Source organism: Numenius arquata, chromosome 1 (assembly GCF_964106895.1).
Source record: "Numenius arquata chromosome 1, bNumArq3.hap1.1, whole genome shotgun sequence".
Classification (NCBI taxonomy): Eukaryota; Metazoa; Chordata; class Aves; order Charadriiformes; family Scolopacidae; genus Numenius; species Numenius arquata.
The window spans coordinates 115,586,113-115,609,895 of NC_133576.1; the positions used below are offsets into that span (position 1 = coordinate 115,586,113).

The 23,783-nt window shown below is 34.6% G+C and overlaps 1 protein-coding gene across 5 annotated transcripts in view; it reads right to left on the minus strand.

Annotated features, from left to right (window-relative positions):
* NBEA (neurobeachin) overlaps positions 1–23,783 on the minus strand; it is a 512,389-nt gene that overhangs the window by 400,112 nt on the left and 88,494 nt on the right. For all 5 annotated transcript variants that reach the window (XM_074151162.1, XM_074151191.1, XM_074151181.1 and 2 more), the window contains exons 3-6: positions 18,305–18,405; positions 17,958–18,053; positions 13,630–13,751; positions 5,458–5,584 (exon numbers count right to left, since the gene is read on the minus strand). In XM_074151162.1, coding sequence (XP_074007263.1) covers positions 5,458–5,584; positions 13,630–13,751; positions 17,958–18,053; positions 18,305–18,405 — 446 coding nt within the window. The remainder of the gene's footprint in view (positions 1–5,457; positions 5,585–13,629; positions 13,752–17,957; positions 18,054–18,304; positions 18,406–23,783) is intronic.

Here is a 23,783-nt window from a genome sequence, read left to right on the forward strand (position 1 = left end):
GCTTTGGCAGAGGGGTTGGATGAGATGATCTCTGAAGGTCCCTTCCAACCTCTACAATTCAGTGATTCTGTGAAAATATTTATAACCCAAAGTCTAGAAGCTTAACTGGTGACTACGCTAATCAGAAATTAAGTGCAAACCGCATGACTTAACAACACTTCTTTTCCAAAGCTTCCACAGCACCTAACATAAATCTCTTGGAAGAAAAGTTCCCTTATCCTCTTTCCTTCAAAGGTTAATTTATCAATAATCTTCACTAAGTGATGATGATTTTAAATACTTTCATCTCAACCGCAGATGTTCTTTGCAAAACCGCTATTCAAAGTTGTACATTTTATAACTATTTACTCATATTTCCAGTTCTGATATTTTTGTAGCAGAAATCAGCTCACAACCATAAACCACAAGTTTTATCCATTTATCTTCTATCTGTGATTTTTCTTTCACAGCACTTTAAGAGCATTTCTGACAACATACCAATTTGTAAGACTGTCCTCCTCTGTAGCTTAAGCTTAACAGATGACTCAGTCATTTGGAAATACACAATTCATCATTGTTGTTGAAGTGCTGTCCACAGAGCCTATAAGAAACTAAAATGGGCGATGCCATCTTGGGAGAGCTCTGGTGTCCATGTCAAACTTGAAGAAAATTATATAATCTACTTTTTATAACCTCATTTTTTCCCCACGTTAACCAAAATTCATGCACATGCAGCTTCTTTTAGTTCAAGTTCTTCCATGCAACTTTTTTGAATCTCTAGCGCTGCTGCTACGTCAGAGCACTACCTATGTCTCTTACTTTGACCCACAAGGCAAGCTCTGCAAAAAACACCGAGCTTTTCTTTACTTGAATACTCATGTACACACGTGTGCATGCACAGAGTCTATCCCAGCTTGTTATCATAACTTATCCAGTAAAAAATTTGCTCTTTTGCCTCCTGCACTTGAATTAAATAAATTTACATTTTAAACTGTAATTTCTTTTTAGCCAGAGAAGTACTCAAGTATTAAAAAATGGTTTACTCTTTGTGTCATATTTGTCACTAGTATCAATCCAGATAAAATGCGTAACATAGGGTTTCAAAGCTAGTTCCTAAAATAGAGGATAACAAACTCCATTGAGTTAAGTCCTTAATGCATTCTCATCGACAGGAAGATAGAGGTCTTTCTGAGATTCCTGCTTGCTCACTTGATTCATATCATTCCATCCCTATATTTTAACAAATATAAATTCTTCTATCACATGATAGTACAATTACTTCAGGGCTTTCAGAGGAGTATAATGCCTAAAGTTCTTAGGGAATCCATACAGCATGTGTCAACTGGTTCACAAACCTGTTTTTACGCACAGTAAGCATCCTTCAAGTAATTCAACAGAAGTGGAGAACAAGACTTCTAGTGTAATATTGCATTGTTTTGTCACCAATATGTTTATCTACATGTTTTCTAATGCTTCCTTTCCATTTTTCCAGCTTCTATCCCATTTTGATGGTTAAGAAATCAGGCATGATAATATGTCATTCTAAATATCAGCAAAGCCTTTCTCTAAAATTGGTATAATTTTCCCCCACCAATTCGTTTGACAAAATAGATTATACACCACAATTAAAAGTTTGGGAAACTCTATATTCAAATTTCTTTGGAACTTGGGGGTACTTACTGTAAGGTCCTGGCAATTAATTACTATCTTTTATATTGATTTCTATACCTCTTCTACTGATATTTCAATTTGAGACACTTCCTCTGACTCATCCCCATTGACTCATCTTGTAGTAAACAATGATGCAATTAATTCATTTAGCTTTTTTGTTATGATACTATATTCTTCAAGGGCTCCTATTAAGCCTTAGTCATCTAATTGCCCCTATGGACTGGGAACCTCACCTGAATTGTCTTATTATTTTACATATAATTTGCTATAACTTATACTTTTCTAAGTATTCTTCATTTTGATACAACTTCCACTTTCTGAACAACTCCTTCTTACTTACATTGATCTCTATTCTGCTATTAATCTGTGCTCAATTACACTGTGAGAAGCTTTCAAACTTTCTATTGGATTTTTTGGATTAATGGTATACTAGCTCTTAGCTTTTCGTATCTTTGCAATAAAGCAATTTCACTAGCACTATCAAACATCTCCTTCTTTTAACTGCTCCTCCTCTTTTCTTTATTTTTGATCTTCTTCAGCTCATCACAGATGTTATAACCCTCCTTATCATGTGGCTAAGAATTTTATCTGAACAGTGTGGTTTACCTACTTAGTTACTGATTTTCAGTGGACAGAAATTCTGTTATTTATTGTTACAACAAACTTATTTATCTCATTAGGCTAAGTCTTTAACACAGGGCATCACTGCTCTATTGGCAAGACCTACCCCACTGTCACTCGTAAAAATAAGTACAACTTGAAGTAAGTGCCCACTGACAGTCAAGTCAACAAAGCTTCTAATGCTTCTCTTATGTCAATAACCTCATTTAAAATAGACATTCCAGTTTCTCTTTTATTTTTTAGATATCTAGAAGCAAGCATATATTTATATCTCATAATTTCCTATTATCTATGTCTCATTTATGTGAATGTTCTTTGCTGATGTTATACAGGTATTTTGTTAATTTCTCTCCTGCTTTGTATCTGAGAACACGGATTTCAGGATTTTACTACTACACAACAAACCAAAAGAAGTTGTATAATTTCATACACATTTTTTCTTCAACTTTTAGTTAAAAAAGTCCCCCTTTAAAAAAAAAAAGAGAATAAATTTCTAAGTCAGTAATACAATTTTCTTTTAAGTTCATCCTACAGTCTCCTTCTCTATATCATTTGCTCAAAAATGCATCAAGACCATGCATCTCTGCTATAACAAGAGCTTCCTTAGGTAGTACTCAAAGAGACTTCAGATAGCAGCCCGTCAGGTTTTTTTACTGCTGAAATCCTTCAAGCTTAAATCACTCATTACTGAGTAAGTTATATTGCGACTCCATAGCACAGTACAGTCAGAGAGATGAGGCATCTCACACTATGTGTTTCCAAAATAGGGAACTTACTTCAGTCTATACTACAATTAGTAAAGGTGTTCAGGATTAGAAACACCAAAAAAAAAAAAAGCTGTTTGCTCTCCATTATAGTGCTTTCCTGTTCATATTTATGCAAGGATTGATGCTGAGGCTGGAAGTAAAGGGAGTGAAAATCACTGAGAGTTACTAATAAACAAAAATTTCACTTTGGAGTCCCAAAAAGCAGTATAGGCACATTAAACACAACACTACCAAAACTAATTTAGCTCTGTTGAGAGGTCAATCTATTACACTACACCCACCTTTTCCATCTGGGGATATTATGACCAAATTTCTCCATGTATTTTTATAAATACTTGCTGTTCTAATGTTAAAATACACTAATTAAAACTAAATTTACCACTCAACACATCTTAAAGTTTTAAATTAAGCTTACATATTATTCTGTCAATGACATCATATGACATAGTTAACAGTGGGAAGATCATCACATGAATATAGTATCTTTCGGATCTGCCTGCACAAAGTTTTTGACCAGGTGGCTTGAATATATAATTTTACTGTGATTCAAAAAAATTTAAAAAAAAATATTATTCAGAAGATTAATGAGGATGATGCTTCTAGCAAAAGCTATTGCTGAAATGTCTATGTCTGGAAGCAAACAGCTAGAAAATAGTATACCTTATGACAGAAGTCACACTTCTCAAGTTAGCACGGAAACAGTAATCTGCTTTGTAAACGGGCACACATTTTTTGAATACATAGCTATACATTCAACGCTTGCACAGGGGGACCAATGTAATACTAAATAACATGAAGAAAGTGAATCTACATGTTAAACAGGGTATGTTCTAACTTGTTAGAGCCAGGAATTGTATTTGACAAATTTTCTTTCCTTCATTATGCATTATGTACCTTCCCACATACACGTATACACAAGTTATAAATAAAAAAAAAAAAAAAGTATTATACGAAACCCATGAAACCACTTGCAAAAATATTCTAGAAGATTCATTTCAAATACTTTCTAAATCTGACATATGATTCAAAGTGTATGAAGCATGATCTTTGAGAAATATAAAACTGGCATTGAAATTATATTTGGACATAATTCAGCAGATTATGATTTGAAACTGATATTCATGTAGTGAGATATACATGTACTAGTATTTCAGAATTAACTATTTTAAGTAGAATAGCAAGAGCTAAAGTTTTCCAGGGATGGCATCAAAGAAACTAGTTATTCATAATAAATATTATGAAAAGAGTATCTTGCTTAAATATGAAAGATTGCTTCTTCATCAACAAGTAAAAAAAATGATCAGCTAGGTCCCAAAATCTTGTTTATCAATAACATAATCCAAAAGTTGACAATTCCATTTGTTCCTAGGTTGAGCATTTATCAGTAGCATCAGACATGCTACTTACAAAGAAAACTGAACTGTCATCAAAACACTTTTCTGGCTATAAAATTAAATAAAATTTGCAAAACAGAATTGATTCATTTCAATACACTCAGCAGGTATGTGTTTATAAGGCTTTAAACATCCCTGCGTAATATGCTAGAAAAAGACATTACTATATTTTAAAATAACACAAATAACCTCCAAGTTGCATGACAGAATTAGAATCAGAGATTTTGAATCACAAATACATACCAAGACAAATAGTAGAACATAAAGCTGATGAGTGAACAATGGCATTCCCTCCCTAAGAGACTGGTTTCTCAAAACAAAACAAGCACTGAAATTTAATATACAATTTCTAAGGCCATAAAAAAAGAAAGGAGCAAAATATATATGAGGCTGTTATCAATGACAAACACATAATGCTCACTGTTCAGAAAAGTCAATGCTTCAGTCAACTAACTGAAATATTAAAGCCAGCAGAATCATTGTTCTCCTAGGACCACTAGGCATACAGTAGAAATGAACACTAATATGATCTAGAGAAATAATCAAGATTTACTATGAAAAATGAGAAATCCCAAAACACCACTGACATAGAAGAAAGTTCAGAGCCTTATATCTCCCACTAACAGATAAGGAAACTCTAGCATTACCAGCAAAATTGTTCCAGGCATTGGCACCAAAGTTACCAAGTATAGAATGCTCAGGAATAAAATGATGACCTCTTAAAAAGAAATGAAAATCATTTTACCAATACTGAAAATTCTTCTCTATCTGAAGCTAAGCAGTTTTTTTAAAAACAAGTTGATTTTACAGAAATGTTATTTTATAAATTATTACATTTTTCTTTAATTGATTCTAGTCTGTAACTGACATAAAACTTTGCATGAGCATCAGAAAAGTTATTTATAAATAAGAAATTATAGACTATTCGTAACACTGTGGCACTAAAGGGATTTTAGCACTTCTTCCGAAAAGCACTTTGTCACATTTTCATTGTTATTCTCTATAGTGAATAGCACTTTTCTTACCTTGCGTGGCTGAAAGTCATACTTCACACAGTGCTGGAAACCTTTGCCTTTTGACTTCAATGATGTAACTATTAAGCAGTTGCCAACAAAATGAGCAGAATACCCAACACCTTTGCTAGTACGGAAACTGAAAAGAAAGAATTATTAATGAAATTGGAAAAAGGGGAATTACTGTATAATAAAACAAGGTCCAAATACTACTATAAATTGCCATGACAAAGGAAAGAAATTATTATCTAGAACAGTGAATTTAATTTCCTTTATGTCTTTCTCCCCAGCATTTATTTGGGGAGAGCTACTAACCTTCATCACTAACTTGATTCCAGGCTACGTTATAAAAGTCAGGTTTTTTTTTTTTTCTTTCTTTACAAACATCCCAACATACAAAATGGTAAATATTTTATCTGTCAGGTTTGTCCCTCGGTTTCATAATTCATCATCCTTTAAAATAACACATCTGATTTAAGTTGTAAAGAAAAATCAATCACAGAACAAATGCAAGATGCCTTGCAATTTTATGGGGTTGGGAGAGCAATGCAGCCGGTATGACAAACCAATTTTGATTCAAGGTAATCACTATGCGCAAGAATTAATTTGTTTTCAAGACTTATGATTTAGTTAGGCTAATGATCTATGAAGCTTTAACCATCCGAGTTGTGGATTTATTTTCATTTGTCAAACTGTTAAAGGACTGCAATTTTAACGAAGTTTAGTAAGGGTTTCCAGCTTACATAGTATCTGCACAGATAATGCAGAAAACACATACATTTCTCTACTTATATTTGAAAACAAAGGAATTGTAAAGAGAAATTCTGGACTTCTTAAATGACATTTTGCAAAGGCAGATGGGGGAAAATCATGAATTACATTACACAGAGCATTTTTAAAAAGTCCATATCTACAGCTATGTCACTTATTCCCTTCTAAAAAGCTAAGTACAATAAAGAAAAGCCTGCCATCATTAATATGGAGCACACTTTACAGAGCTTTTAGTCTATGTTCTTTTTAAACTCATTACCAACCAGGTTATAAAAATAACCAATGGCTGAAATACAAGGTCTAAGTGCTGAACTTCAACCACAAATTCCGAAATGAAACTTTTCAAGGATAAGAAAAAAAGACATGACTACTTTTGAACATTTGTATATACTTCTGTAGTAATTAATACTTTATGATTTCCTTAATGTAGGTGACATAAAATAATTTCATATTTTTACAGTAATGTTGTTTTAAATAGTTTCATTGTTGCAACATTTTCATCACACACTTTTACTAGGTTTTTCATAGTAAGATTAAGAGGTGAAAAGCACATGCAAATAATAAGTTGAGATTTCATCTTACTTACTAGCTGCTGAGATTCTACATCTTTCATGTACTCTACTATATAAATACAATCTCAATTTTTATGTGCAGAAAAATTGCATAGTTATAGACCTAATTCCATCTTCTGAAACTTAGTTAAATCTGTACGTGTGCATTAATGCAGGAGAGAATCAGACTTTCCTCTTTCCTCACTGTCAAAAATATAACTGATAAACCATGACCTTCTGAAAAAAAAGAAACACCTTACAAGACAGGTGGTGTGACTAGACCCCGAGGTACTCCTATGAGGGAATTTTTAAATCAGCTCAAAAAGAGACATTCAAATTCTGAAATTCTAGAAAGCCACTTTTGTTATAATTAATTAGAATACTTCTATTAAATGTGAAAAACAGAGCGACCAGGCCAAACAGGAGCAATAACATCTATAGATGACTTTTCAACTCAATGGGACCTTGCACAGAGGTCTTACTTACTGGAAGGCTGGACTTACTTCCAGCCTTGATTTCAGTCATCTTATGAGTTGCAGAATACTATGCTTTATGATTTCTGGTCATCAAGGTGGTTCTCTTGGCCTTAAGGCATGGCCTGGTTTGCTCTTTCCCTTTAGCAACCTGTTAAGGTGCTTCAGAAGCTTTCTTTTCTCAAATTCAGGCTGTGGTTTCCCCATTCTTCTATCTGCCTCTATATGTTACACAGAATTCTCTCTTCCCTCAAGCTACTGTGCTGAAAAGGAGCATTATTCCATGCCACAGCCCTTTGTACAGGCTTCCACACAACCTTCCTTGCAAAAAAAAAGGGCACTGTTAACAAAGCTAAAAAATCCTCTCTAAATAAACCTAAGATGTAATGTAAGAATGAAGAGAAAAAGTACGTACTGTCTATCACCACTGACCTCAACAGTGAAGACAATTTATAACACTGCCATTCTCCTATGTCTTTTGAAAACTATTTTTAACATGGATCATTTCAATGATTTGGCTTCCACAATGATCCCATAGGCAGCTATACCCCACAACAAAAGGAACAGTAAATAGCATTATGGGAGAACGCTACTCATATACGTATATAAGCTGCATTACCTATATACTCAAATAACCTGCATGACCACAGTACCAAATTTTGTACAATAACAGGAAGGTTAAAAACCTTAAAACACAGCTTTTACAGTAAGAACAACTGAATGTGCTGTGGGATAGTTTGAGACTTTGATTTACCTCCTTGGGATTTTATACCATTCAAAGAACTTTTCACCATCTCTCACAATGCCAAATTTGTTTCTCAGCAACAAAAGTCATGTCTACAAGCTAAAATGGTATTGGCTAACAGAATCTTATTGTGAAGGATATTGAAAAAAATACACAGATTGACTACGTTCTGACATATGGTCTAGCATTATTTGATTGGAGATGTCAAACATTTGGGGTTTTTTTAAATTACCAAGAGGCAATCATTCTAAATACCATCACATTCTAACCTGATAAAACATGATTAAAACTGTGTAAAATGCTTCCTACTACTTTGAACAGGAGCTAGTAAGCATTTTGTTATACACTGGGAATACTCTGTAAAAAAGAATGGCTCTTGAAGAAATGTCTACACCTTTAAAATTTTTCCCTTTCTTAAGCCTCCAGTTAATGGGCTGATTTTGTCACCATTATGGTCAAACCAGGGACTGTTCCTGAAATTTTAGGTACTGAATTGTCCTTAAATGTGTAACTTCAGCATATGAAGACAAGAAAGCAAAGAAATAATGAAAGAATAGTTCATTTCTTAACAGGACTCTTCATTTTGGAATAGAATGAATGATTTTCTAAACATGAAGCTTAGCCAAAATTTTACTTTCTTTTTTTCCCTAATGAATTAGCATTCTAATACAACAGTAGTTGATAAACCGAGAACTTAAATATGTTCTGTCGTTACCTCAATATTATAATATACACATTATGTTAATCTTCATATTTTATTTCTTGCCAAAGGTAAAGTAGGCTAAGACTGGTCTCTAGGATACTGCACAGAAATTCTCTTACCAGTTACCTACACATGCAGAACTTGCCACATCCAAAGATGAAATGCAGAGAGATAACAAGAGCAGTACTATCAAAACCCATATGGTTTTATGAGCCATTAACTACCTCCCATAGCAGCTGGTAGACAATTTTACTACAGATCATTCATAAAACCCGTATAGTTATGTTTCATTTCAGCCAGTTTCTCAAAGCAGCTACTGGATGTTATTACAATTCAATAGCAGGTAAGCATTCTTCCATCCACTGGTGAAACTGTTTAGTGATTCCAGTTTCTTTAGCTTCGGATTTTATGAGCATTTTAATACATGATCATAGTACTGAGATTGAGAAGATATTAATTCATTTGTGCATAAAGAAAGAAAAAAACACGTTTCTTGTCTACTAACTTTGGAATTCCATTATGTGCTTTTGCAACTGTTTTGCATTATATCTACTATTATTATTAGCTCTAGAGAAAGACTGCAAAGTCTAGACAGCTAGCTTTGTGGGTTTTTTCATGTTTTTTTTTTCTTGTTTCAACATCAGTAAAAATAAAACTTAGAATGGTCTTTCAGAAGTTTTAGCCATTCTTCCATTAAATAGTTGTGGAAGCACTTAGACAAAAAGCAAGAATTACGACAATCCGGCATCAGTTCACCCTGTAATTCCTTCACAGAGCCCAATACACAATTTCAAAGAAAGCATCTCTTAAAAAAAAAAAAAAAACCACCCAAAAACCAAAGCAAAAACCACCAAAGCACAAAAAAACCCCCAAAAAAACCCCAAAACCAAACAAAAAAACCCACAAACCACAAAATACCCCAATCTTAATATCTGGATTTATTTTATCTAAGTAAAGAAGTAATGACACCACATCTCCTTTTTTAGCAGAAACAAGTATAGAGATTTAGAGGATGGAGTCTTCACATTGAACGTGCTTAAGGTTAGCCCTAAATTTTCCACTGTCTTTATGACAAAGAATCTACACCTAATTTTTGAGGAAACATTTCTAATGATTTAGTAAACTGTGATTTTTACTATTATATTGTGTCTTATTATAATAGTTAAAGTGACCATGGTATTATGTGTCTAAAAGTTTGAATTTTCCTATTTTGCTGTCTACCCACTAGATCTCATATTAAATACATCAACATACAATTTTGCATCAATTCTGAAAACAAAAGTCAAAAGCATCCTTAATTTCATCATTTTTAATTTTTTTTTTCTTGGAAAGTTTCATTATAAAATGTGTTTTTCAGAGCACAGTTCACTTGAGAGTGTTCTCTGAATAGCATCAATTTTTTCCATGGTATCTTAAAAGAAGTAGCAATTCTTAACTGTAAATATTACTCCAGTAATGCTTTTGTCAAGATTTAAGGAAGTAATCACATCACCTTTACTCTCTTCTCTGTTTGCTCAGACTATCCTTGAGAAGACTACATAAGCTCTTTCAGCTAGAGCAATGAAAGAGCAGTTTATGGTTAGTTCGTTACCTATAATAACCCTTAATATCCTTCTGCAATTACTGCTTTCTAATACACAATTAATAATGCTGTAAGCATGGCACCCATTATTCACTGCTAGGTATCTGATGTTGGTTTGCTTATACTAAAATATGTGCCATAGAATTCTGAATCATACCATTTGAACCTGACTTCCCTGCCACAAAGCTTTCTCATTGTTATTTATCATCCCTGCAAATGTCAAAGACTTCTATTTTTCTTCCATGACTGTCACACTCATTTTGTAATTGGTAAGAAAGCTACAATACTGTTCCAATACACAAGTATTAATAGACTGTCACTTAGAAGCTGCCCAACATTATCCTCAGATAATTAAAATTATTTTTAAAAAAACCAAAACAATTTGGCTTACAGTTCTTGAAGAAGCACCTAGCATTTAGTTAATTACAGAACAGTAGCAGTTTTCCCTCACATCTAGCAAATGTGAAAGCATTTCTTTGCTCCCCTTCTCCATTTTTAAGCATTAGTTTTCACATCATGGTCAAGCTGATGTAACAGCTTTCTCCCACAAGAAAGGCCTCTGGCCACTTCTTTCTGCACTCACTTAAAGCCTGGATCATTCCTAAGAAGGTGATTTGAAACAGTCAGCATGAACTTGCAAATTTGAAACCATCCGTGATCAAACTGATAGCCTTCTATGATGAGATGACCAGCTTGGAGGATGGAGACGAAAGCTGTAGAAGTCTATCCTGACTTTCTAGCAAGACCTTTCAACACCATGATAACCTCAATGACAAATAATGAAGAATGAGCTACATAAGTGGATGGTGAGGTTGTCTGAAAACTAACTGAGCTCTTGGGCTAAAAGCATTGTCATCGCTGGCATGAATCCAGCTGGAGGCCAGTTACAACTGGAGTAACCCCAAGGATCAATACTGGGGCCAAGCCTGTTCAGCTTCTTCATTAATAACCTGAACGGTGAGACAGACTGCACCTTCAGCAAGCTTACAGATGATACAAAATTGAAAGGAGTGGCTGATACACCAGATTAGTGTGCAGTCATTCAGAGGGCCCATATCAGGTTGGAGAAACAGGCCAACAAGAATCTCATGAAGATCAACAAAGGTAAGCGTGAAGTCCTGCCCCTGAGGAGGAACTTCCCCAAGCACTAGCATATGCTGGGAACTGACCAGCTGGAAATCAGCTTTGCAGAAAGGGACTCGGTGGTATGGGTGGACAGTAAGTTGACCATGAGCCATAATTTGCCCTCATGGCAAAGGTAGCCAATACGATGCTGGGCTGCATGAGGAAAAGCACTGCCAGCTGTGCTGGCTTGAGGTAAAACAGAACCAATTTTCTTTTCAGTAATTTTACTTTTCAGTTACATCTCTTCTAAGTAACCAGGCCTTTTGAAATTAACAGCATATTTTTCAGACAGTATCTGCTTCTAGCAGATAATGTGTGATGTTTATAGTTAATACCAAGGAATGGCATGCAGAGAGGATCTTGCTTATACTTATTGCTAGAACAACCAAGGTCAGCTAACACTGTTACGTGCCAAGTTGGAGGGCTGGAAGCGGAAGAGTGTAGAAGTGTTGCACCTGCAGGGAGGAGCAGACAGGACAGGTGACCGAAAACTGACCAGCGGGGTATTCCATCCCATCTGCATTATGCTCAGTATAAAAGCTAAGGGATCAAAAGCATCAGCCTCTTTCTTCAATGGCTGGCACCCAAGAAGGACTCTCTCTGTCTGCCTTTGATCCCAATCCATGTGTTCCTGAATCCAGTTTCAGAATCCAGTTCCTGTCCATCACTGAATCCAGTCTGGGACTTTCCCAGTGCTTGCTGGTGACATGACTGTCACCCCGGAAGCTTGATACTGCCTTTGTATATATTGTATATATTTCATTATTTTCTTATTAACATTATTATCTTTTATTTTTATTATCAATATTTTATTACAGCAGTTTAGTTTCTTTTCAACCCATAAGTCTCTATCTCTCTCATATATATGATGGGTGGGGAATAAAAAAGACTGAGCCAGAGACTTCTCAGTGATATCCACTGAAGAGACAAGACGCAATGGACACAAATTGAAATTGATAAACCTTTTCATTGAGAATGTGGTCAGAGACTGGTACAGGTTTCCAGGTGAGGTTGCGATGTCTTCATTTGTGAAGATATTGAACAACCTGACTGGAGAAGGTCCTGAGGAACCTGTTCTAGCTGACATTGCTTTCAGCACCTCTGCACCTCTTCAGAGTCCTCTCTGAAGTTGTGCATGCTACTATTAAGTTACTGCTTTTAAAATAAAAATTATTTAAAAGACAGATGACTTTTAAGAAGAAACTACGAGAAAGAATTAATTTATATGACACATTCTTCACCCAGAAAAAAGGTGTTACATGCCCAAAAGCACACTGAAAGAAAACAAATCTTTGCTTTGGTATCTTCGTCTTAGTGGTAGTTGTGTGTGATTCATACTTTCATGTGGCAAAGTCTAAAATCCGCATAAAGAAGTGCAAATGAATGATTTAATTTGAATATTTTTCCTGTTTTTAATTCTTACTTATGGGTTGCTTTAAGCCACTATATAAGAATGTCAAGTATTTGCATTGTTCCTAATTCCCATCTGAGGTTGGCATATTCAGTTTTCTTAAATAAGGAAATTAGGATTCCTTATTTTCATCATTGCTTTTTCCTTCAGCTAAGACAACTATACTTGAGCAGATATATGATTAATTTCTGAAGTGAAAAAAAACTTTTTCTCATGATTTAGCAATAGAATAAACATTTTTACCTTTATACCATAATTTTTAAGTATCAGAAGGCTTTATTAAGGATTTAACTATTTCTATTTTTATCACAACAGCAAATCTAAGTAAACTAAAATTGTCTCTCCTGCAATTAATCTATTAGGAAATAAAGCTTCCCTATTTGGGAATCAATAAGCCATTTTTATATTCATGGACCTACTTTCTATTACCTCTAGTTAATGTGCTAACAGTGTGCTCTGAGTACAGTGGATTTGTTTCATAGTAGTGACATCAACCGACAATCTTAAACACCAAACACAAAATATGACAACATTCTCAGTTTACGGGTCTAAGAAAGAATATATTTTAAAATTGCTAAAGAAACCACCACATTAGATTTTATGGTTTATCTACAAGGCACAATGTCTTGCATCCATGGATTTATAAATTACAAAGCAAAAGGGACAGATGACTTTTTAAGAGTTTGTATACAGTAAGCAGCCAGTAAAATCTGCAGGTATTTTTGGGGAAAAAAAGCATGTCAGAAACTAAAATCAATGAGAAAGATTAACGGTTATTAGGAAGCCAAAACAAACCATAATTGCAACGTTATAAGTTACTTACCAGTAAAGATAGGGTTTATCCTTATCTACATTGATATTGTTTAGCGGATCCATACGAAACCAGGTGTTAAGAGTAAACCCATTTTGATAAGGCCACTTAGCAATAGGGGGCAATGCAATTGCCTGGGAGGGAGGAAATAAAAAAAAAAAGAAAAAAAAGAAGAACGTCAAAAAATGAATTTTGAGAGGGGAATGCCTTTCTAAAATCCTGTCATTCTAGATCAGCAGATCTGATGTAACTTTCAAATATTAAAAAAGAATATTAAAACCCCTTCAAATAGTGATATAGTGCTTTTGAGTAAATGCATTAGTTTTCCATCTATTTTAAACTATTTTAATTTTTAAGTATATAAATTCTACCAATAGAGGACATGAAATTAAATTTGTGAATGGGTAATATTAAGAGAAAAAAGAGAAAAAAATATATCTTCAGGAATTAAACTATAAATTCAGGTTTCATTAAGTATTCACCTCATCAATAGACTTAAACATTAAGATCAAATTAACCTCAGTAGACAGTACAATAGAAATTCACTGTTAAAACTACAGTGTAAAAAAGTTTGTTCTCTGAGTTTTAAGATCACTAAAATGTTTTTTTTTTTTCCTATAAACAGTAAGGCGTAAGAGACTGAAAAATCTTAGCCCCATTCTCAGTTAAATAAATTAATATTAAGGTATGGCCTGCAAATAAATTTGATTTTTTTCAATATTTTATTCTTCTGGGCTGACACTGATGAGGAGGTTTCAGAGAATTCTTTATCCCTGGGCTAGACCCTGAATACCTGATCTAACCTTGAAGATAAGCACACTTTACGGAGGAAATCTGACAAGTTGAACTTCAGAGGTCACTTATTAAATAAGTTTTTGTATGATACCACTAAGAGATAAAACATTTTTTCCCCTCAGTAGAATAACTATACATAAAATGAAGTAATTAAAAATTTTTAAGAAATTAAATGTTTGTAATGATTTAGATCATTGTAGTATGAACTCATTAAAATAAGTTCTTTCTCCCTCCATTAGACAAAATATAGAATATCTTACACAAAAGTAGTTAAGCAATAATAGCCTTTAATACTACTTCTTGCAATAAGTTGTATAATGAATGCCAAGCAGAAGAAAATAATTTTCTAAGTAACTATAGCATGTTATTTCTAAGTGTATTTAATTGATATTTTTCAGCTTCAGTAAGACAATTTAACCTCTGAGTACACTTTATTAAAGTCTAGTTAATTAGTCCTTGCACTGGTGGTACTGTGTTTTTATCAAAGATACCACTGATACTGATTGATCACTGGCACAGGTTGCCCAGAGAAGCTGTGGCATCTCCATCACTGGAGATGCTCAAAAGCCACCTGAACATGGTCCTGGGCAGCCTGCTCTAAGTGGCCCTGCTTCAGCACAGGGGGGTTGGCCGAGATGACCTCCATAGGTCCCTTTCAACCTCAACCCTTCTGTGATTCTGTGTGATACTTAATCACAGTTGGAAATTCTTCTTCAGGAGTGCTCAAATCTTGTACTGTCCTGATTCATACAGAAGACTACAAAGAATTGTAGCAAGCTCATCTAATGCTTAAAATGAGAATGGACACGATTATTTTGGCAATAGAGTCACAATAATAACACTAAGATTCTATGCCGATGTAGTCAAGTATGTCAAAAAATGGTCCAGAGTGGAGATGACTGTTCTTTATTTTTATATGCAAGGCAATTTCTCAAAAAGTTTTAAAAGCAGAGAAATAGGTAACTAACAATGATAGGGAATTCATGGTAAATTTTGTAATTATATACAGCAACGTGCTCAGCTCATGGTAGTATTTGACCAGACAAAAGAAGTAACACCAATTCTGCTACTAGCCTGGTACCAGCTGCCTAGTACAAAACATTTCAAGGAACTCCTTTGGGATATCTCCTGCCTCCTGAGAGGGAGTTCCCCACCTGAAACAGGAAAATTGCTGTTTGATGACAAACAGGAACAACACCTGGGAATACTACCACCATCACAGGGTGTCCTCCTAATGGTGTGACTAATGTGCTACTTATACAGACTGGCAGAGATGTAACACAGTACAGGTAAGAGCCCTTCCATTGCAATAGTGAAGTAGGTCTCACCAGCAGATCAGCAGACTCTGCTCTTTCATGCTACCACTGAAGTCTTGGTCACACAAGGAGCATGCACCCAACTTTAAAGAGGGCCAATCTGATATTTTTCATGCCAGGTAAACATTATGCTGTTTCGCTGTCTGATGTCTCTGTCTGATGTCCACTGTGCATCACACCTGAAAACCTGAACTCAGTGCTAGTAAAATAGGTCCTATCCATTCTCTTTCTTCTAATGAAGTGGTGCATTGTTTGCGCCGTTTTGCAAGTAATCACTCTTGGTCCATATCAGCGGATGACTCTTCTACATAATTTCATACTGTAATCCAACATGCATGACTCCAGAAATGTAAATTTGAAACTCATACTTCTTGATTTACAGGTGCACAGTCAATGATGAGTGGTGTGTGAAACAAGATCCTAATCCTAACCCAGAAAAGAGAAATCATAGAATCACAGAACGGTTAGAGTTGGAAGGGACCTTAAAGATCATCTGGTTCCAACCCCCCTGCCATGGGCAGGGACACCTCCCACTAGAGCAGGTTGCTCAAAGCCCCATCCAGCGTGGCCTTGAACACTTCCAGGGACGGGGCATCCACAGCTTCTCTGGGCAATCTGCTCCAATGTCTCACAACCCCCATAGTAAAGATTTTCTTCCTAATATCTAGTCTAAATCACAGAATCTCCCCTCTTTTAGTTTAAAATCATTACCTTCGTGCTATCACTATACTCCCTGACAGAATCCATCTTCACCTTTTCTGTAGGGCCCCCTTTAAGTACTGGAAGGCCACTATAAGGTCTCCTCAGATACTTCTTTTCTTTTCTTTTCTTTCTTTCAATTGTTCATTTCAATTAAGAAACTTTATGTCCCAGTAAAACTGTCAGTACTGAGAGCTGAATTTTAAATATGATTTCCAACAATTGATGCATCTCTTTGGACAGGGAGGAATATCTGAAATTCTTCCCCTGCAAAACTTTTTTTGAAGCTCTAATACAAAATCAAATTTAAGAGAGACACTTCATCAGCATTTGCCTCCGAAGCCCACAAATGTCAAAGCAGTATGTGTCATTGTAGGCATTCATATTCTGCAACAGCTGTCTTACTGCTGCATGTACTTTTAGGAGAGGTTAACAGTGGTTTTAATTTAGCAGTAGCAAATGAAACTCTCTTTTTCAAAACTCAGTAATTAATTCCTTACACAATCTGCCCCATGTGTTTTGCTGACACATCTGTTTTGTGCAGCTGAATATCAAACAAGATCAGGGAAACGATCTAGCCAAAAATAACCCAGGTGAAAAACAGTGATTTTCAGCCAGTTTATTTCCCTAATGGCAATCTACCACACCAACAGCTGTATTCACAAAGAAGAGGAGGTGGTGGTTTATGTTTGAAAAAAAAACACCTATCTGTGCTATTGAGGAAATATAAGTAGAATAGCTCAAGTGAAGCTCCTACCACCCTTTATGCACTGGCATGAAAAAACACAGATCCTAGGATTATTTCCCCTTAAAAGATTCCAAGTTCTTCCACGAGCATATGCTTTCCACACCAAAATGGAACTGAACCTCAAATCTGGATTTCTCATTTTTAAGCATTTGCATTTACTGTCGTAATAACTGTATTTGTAAATCTATATACAATATTTGAATTTATTTGTAGTTTTTTCTGAACGTGCATGCAGTGAATAGAATAGAACAGAGAATATCCACTTGAGAGGGTTTAGAAAGATATACAATTTAATCATTGTAAGTTATCTCAAAAAGTAAATCCAAAAGACCAAATTTAAGTCACTGCCTTGAGGGAAAGGAAACAGCTGATGAAGTTCAGACAAAAAGAAAAAGATAATAAAATTTGTGACTAACCTGTCACTTTAAATTGTGATGACACGCACAAGCTCATACCTGTATTTTCCTCAAACATCTTATTTATATAATATCAACTACATTATTCAAATAAAATAATACTGTTCTTTGGAATCTTCAGTTTTCACTTTTATGATCATTTCCCCAGACAAGAATCAACTATTTTACATTCCAACCTCACAAGTGTAACTTCTCAGCACTACAACTACCTTGGCAAATCTATGGAAGGCAAGCTCTATGCTACTCAAGCATGTACTTTCCCCTCTCATTTCCTTCTCAAGAACTTCCAAAAACAAATGATAGGAAATGCAAATAAGGAATAATTTATTTGTTCCTCAAGTTGTAGTATTTTGGTTGAAAACTTACTGCAGCACTACAGCCTGGGAAGTTGAAAAAGGTATCAGGCCCATGTCTCTGTGGCATCTGATTAAGAACTGATAACAGCTTAACCGCATGTCTTGGCTGTGAAAACAAGAAAATTGCACAAAAGTCAATACAACTATTTTTGTACTATCTAGGCTACAACGGAAACTGGACGGTTTTCAAACAACACAGCAAATTAACTCTATTATAGTTAGCAAAAATATTTCATAAATATATGTTCAATCAACATGAAAAAAAACAAAAAATTCAAGTTTATATGTCCCAGGAGACAATTTATGTTAACTTCAGGCTCTAACGGAATGACAATGCTTTATCTGATCACAGCTTACCCAGATTCCATTTTCGCCTCGAAGCATGCTGAACAAAAGCTTCAACTCTTTGACAGTGATGCTGTAGCTGGCAAGAACCCCCAACATATCAACTAGAAGATCTTCAAAGGAAAATAAAGTTATTCTGAACTCTGAGTTTCATTGTTTTGACAAAAAAAGCTGAAAAAGTTAATACCTTTAAAAGTAACTGTATTCACAAATTGTAAAAATCAAGCTTAGTTGCCTTAAATATTTTACAAAGGATTTCATATTCTCACTGTTTTAGTAATTTTTTAAAAAAATAATTACATATACAGTTGCAGATTTTGCATCAGACTTTGAAAAAGTTCTATTAAATCTACTAAAATTATGAAGAATTAATTCTTCCAATTTCATAACAATCATCATACATTATGAACTTCTTGCTTGCTCCTTTCTGCTGGGTATTTTTGGGATAAGGGTTTCTTCATTCCTCTGACATTAGTATTGTTCAAAAATTTCTGATCTAAAAGATGTTTGACATTTTTCTTTAACTTAAGCACAGCACATTATACTGAGAATGTGTATGGTTCCCACAGTTTTGCTACATTGATACCATTTCCAATTTTTACGAGAATGAAAAGCTAGGAAAAACAAACAAGCAAACAAAAAACCACCAAAAATCCTCAAAAAAAAATCATAGTGAGAAAACAATTAAAGACCATAATAAAAAGAAGTAATCAAACTGCTAACAAATTTATGTAATGCAGCTTTCATTAAAACATCTCAAAACCCATAAACATTTAAAGTAATATCATTACATAGACTGCCTTTCAGAGAATATCAAGTTTAAAATTAGTACTAGTACTTGGATCTTCATTTTAAAACACAGAATTTCATTTTAGGGATTTGTTAGCTTGTGGGATGCTGGATGTCACCTTATACTCCACACTTTCTTCTGGAATAAAACACACTACTAAGAATTACTACTTTCTCTAGCAGGAGGAAAACCAATTTGCTTATCTTCACAGATGTGGCATAAGAAACTTAATTCAGAAATCAAGCAGTGAAGTACGGAGTTTCCAAAACAATAAAGCTATGACAATAGAATAGGCATTAACAAACTTTTTCAATCTGCTCAACAATCAGAAAATTCCCCCCATAAAACTTGTAGAAGACATGAATATATCTTATTTGCAGGATTTACATGTTCTCCTTGTTCATTAGTGAAAGGATGACTCTTACAGGTGCTGACAAATACTAGTCTTAAAAAGCATCCATCCCTTTCAAGGACATTTCACATTGATATTTTGTTTTAAAACAAATTTTCTCTCTGCAAAGAATGAAGTATCATTTAATCTACAGGAGACATAGTGAGCTGCTCAGTGAGTAAAACCGCATGTCAGGAAAGGCAAAAGAAAAAACACTGTAACTTGCGGACATTTTCACTGTAAGATCCAAATATATTCCTAATGTTCAAGTATAGACTTTTTTCCCCCATGTTCTTTACAGGAACAGCTTATTTAATCTTCCCTTTAATATTAGTGCCACATTATATTTGTGACAGAATTTCTTAAGGGAAAGCAAAATAAAGCTAAGAAAACTAAAACCCCTTGTCTTTTACAATGGTGAATTCTATGACTCAGCTCCTCTTCTAGTACCTACAACATCTGCCCCTTTCGCTGTACAGTCTCCAGCCTACAATGTGAAGCTGGCAGTGACTGCACATATTCTACATGATCAGAAACTGAGAACAGTAACACACTGAAAACTCAGAAATGGAAATCAGCACAAGTGAATACTAATCTTTCGATGAGAATTTCTCAACTCTTACTTTGTAGCCTAAGCTTGCTTTTTAGATCAAGGTACTTCAAATTTTGCTTCCTTTACAGAGAAAAATTGTTGTGTAGAAGAAATGTTGCTTGGTGAAAATTAGGACATCACTAAAAAAAAAAAATCTTCTAACATAGATGACAGAAGCGTAAACTAAGACAGTCAAACACAGAGATGACTGGCAGGTTTTTAAAATTACTGAACATGTGCTGCTTTGTTTCATTCTTATAGCCCTGCACTACCTCATGGCACAGAAAATTTCTTATTTTTACTGAAGATTTTGATAACCCACAGGCATTAGAAATACATATTTATAAATAATGAATAAAACATTGATGGAGAGAAATAAATGTAAGCTCCCTAACAATGTAACTCTAGGTAAAACAAAGACCTGAAAAATTGAAGCCCAGGAGGTAACAAGTAAACATAAAGCAAAGAACATCTGTGGAAGTCAAAGCACTTAATGCTAATGAGAAATATTGCTCTAAACACCTCTAAGGAAGGTTTGTTTCTTGTTTCAATATATAAAAAGATTTAAAAAGAACTGTACTCCATTACATAACTTTATTCATACTTATTAGAAATCTCATATAAGAGACTCAGTCCACATCTGATTTATAAAGCCTAATAATCCACTCATTTATAATTGTATAAAGGTCACAAACCATACCAAAATGGGATTTATTTAATGTTTACTTCATTTTTTTAATATTAAATAAGATCACATATATAACTGGTATCTATGATCTCATTTCAGAAACAAGATTGTGTAAAATAATACTAAATCCAGAAGGAGAAAACAGGCACCGTTTCTCATTTTTAATGCATTTCTGAAATGCAGTGAATGCAACAGATTTTATTTCTGTTAATGGCACCTTCTGAAAATTTTCATACTAAGCAGTCTGTATATGATCTATAAATCAACCAGAACCATTAAGGGAATCCTTAATTCAGTTGTTTAATATGAAAATACAATGGTAAAAGACCCTGCCTGTCTTTCAAGTAACAATGAGCATATATCAAAATGAATGGTATGGCATTAACTTTAAAAGACATATTAAACAGCATTGGAAATGCAACTTCAGGAAAACTACCCTCATGCCTCCTTAACCTTTTAATAAGAGACAGACATGAAATTGTGAATTTTAACTCTGTTGGTGAAGTAAATTACTTTCTACAGGTTGGGCAGTAGAGTATGTGATAATTTTGCAGTTTTTCTTATGGAACTAGTTGGAGAAATGCTTTTTAACAGCCCATTAATGACAGAGCAGTCAAAGCCTAACATTTTTGCTTAAAAACTAGGAACTGTTTCAGTGCTTAAGAATTCAGTTCCAGCAATTTTAGAACAATTACCTACAGCATCACAACAGAACTGCAGGAAATAAAACAGGGCTCAAGGGAGACATACCCACTCTGTATGAGTTCAGGCTACTTTCTCATCCACCATTCAGACTTCTCTGAAGGTACTACAGACACACTATCCCAAAGAGCCCCAAAGAGCAGATGATCTGCTTCACTACTCATCACCTGCAAATACAGAACTCTAAAAAGTGAATCCCTCAAGGAAGATCCTATCCAGCTGTTAAAAAAAAAAAAATAGTGCCAATTGCCTATGCAAGTATTTTAATATAATCTTTTCCCCTTAACCATTGATAAAATGGCTGACCATCCCCTATCTTAATATAACAGATTATCACAGTACAAAGATGACTTCTGACAGGTGATGCTTCTGGAAAGCAAATTGGAATACAAGTGGCAATGATCCCATTTGGATTGCAGTTGAGACTTGCACGGTGATTAAGCTTGAATATACAAAATCTTAAGAAGTGAGATACTTAAAGTGCTGAGAAGCCTCATGAATCTGATAGCATTCCTCTAAACAGACAGCTAAGTTCTTCTCACTGCCAAAGACTGTGTATATGTTTATTTGCTGTTGTCTTACTTTCATAAAACCAGAGAAGAGTGGCTTCAGACTCAGACTGGTCCTGCAAGCGTGCTGTCAGAACATAAAACAGATATTATGCCTGTCTTGTCTATTTAAACCTTATCTAGGTCTAATCACAGCATTTCACAAAGGAACAAGTGAGATGACCTAAAACCAAACAAACAGCTCCCAAAATAAACAAATTAAAAACCAGAAAATCTGTACCCTTTACAGGTGATAAAAGCCAATTGCAAAACATTGGGCTGACAGCGTACTGGCAACTGTTTTGGGAAGAAAGTGGTACTAACTTCCTAGGACTAAGCACAAACACAGCTCTTGTTCAAAACATCCTCCCTGAATGTTAAAAATCATTTTGCCACAGAATTTCTTACTTTATTCTCTGGGTTTGGAAAGTCCATAGAAACATTTGGGGCAAAGCAGTTCTATATTTAACTTATGTCAATTAAGACCTCAACATCTACATAGCAGATTAGGCAACACAGACACTGCATTAGTTGTCACTGATTTTGCCATCAAGCGCTTACCATTGAATTAGTTATGACATGACCATATTTATTACTTCTGACTTATTACCAACAGTGTTGCCATTTATAAAAGGGTGGTGAAGTGCTTGCAGAAATCAAGACATAAAAGCAAAATGACGGTTTGGTTGCTTCCAGCTAATTGTCAAAAAAAAATTCTCAAAACCACCACATTCTCATGTATTTACAGTTATCAGTGAAAGACCCTACAAAGTGTGATTCTACTAAATTCCTGCTCATAATATATAGAAGACTATTCAGATAATTTGACACGCATTGCAGAGCTAAAATTACACGACAATTCTAATTTTTAGTTTTGATTTTAAATTAAGTACATGCTATCTTTGTCCATGTAAGTATACAGAAGAGCAAGCTTACTGGTGGTTTTTTTCTGCAGAAGGTCTCTTTCTGAACTACTGTGTGACCACTCTCAGAAAAAGAGTAGTGGGGTAGAGGCTCCACTAGTTTTTTTTATTAATGTACTACCCCTGGCTTAGATTAATAGTTGTAAATTCAGAGTGATTTTCAATTCCCAAATGCTCCTAAAACCCGGTCTTATACTCTTGATTTCTGACTTCTACAATTAGCTAAACATTTTAAAAAATTTCTTTCTAATGGGGACATCATTACAGATATATATGTCATATACAGATACTATTCAGGGGAACTCAAATTGGACAAATTTTATTCATATATGTAAGCACCTTATTTCCATGACTGAAAACCTGAAAAACTTCAAGATAGAAATGTTTGTTTTCAACAACTAATATCTTGTATTTAACGTGGAGTAAAACAACATCTTTGCCCTTATACTATTCTGACATATTCCTGTCATAAAAACCCCATACTTAGTGAAAAACGTTAGTTTGTGAATCTATTTATCTGTTATACTTCAATCTGAATCTCGCAGTACAATATTTGGTATAACACCTCTGGTTTTAGCATTTACATATACATTTCTAATCAACAAAGTGTTTGCTAAGACTTGCCTTGAAATACAGAATGTAGCTTTTTTGAATACTTAATATTACAGACACCATTATACTGAAAAAAAAGCCAAGGACAAAACAATTCCTGAATAATCCAGTTTTCTTGCTGCTGTTATCCTCCTCTTGTTTCTGGTCTGGAATCCTTGCTGGTTTACTGTTCCCCAAAGCTTATATACATGTCAGGAATCAGATCATAAACTAAAATCTTAGAATTATGGAAGACAAACCTCTTC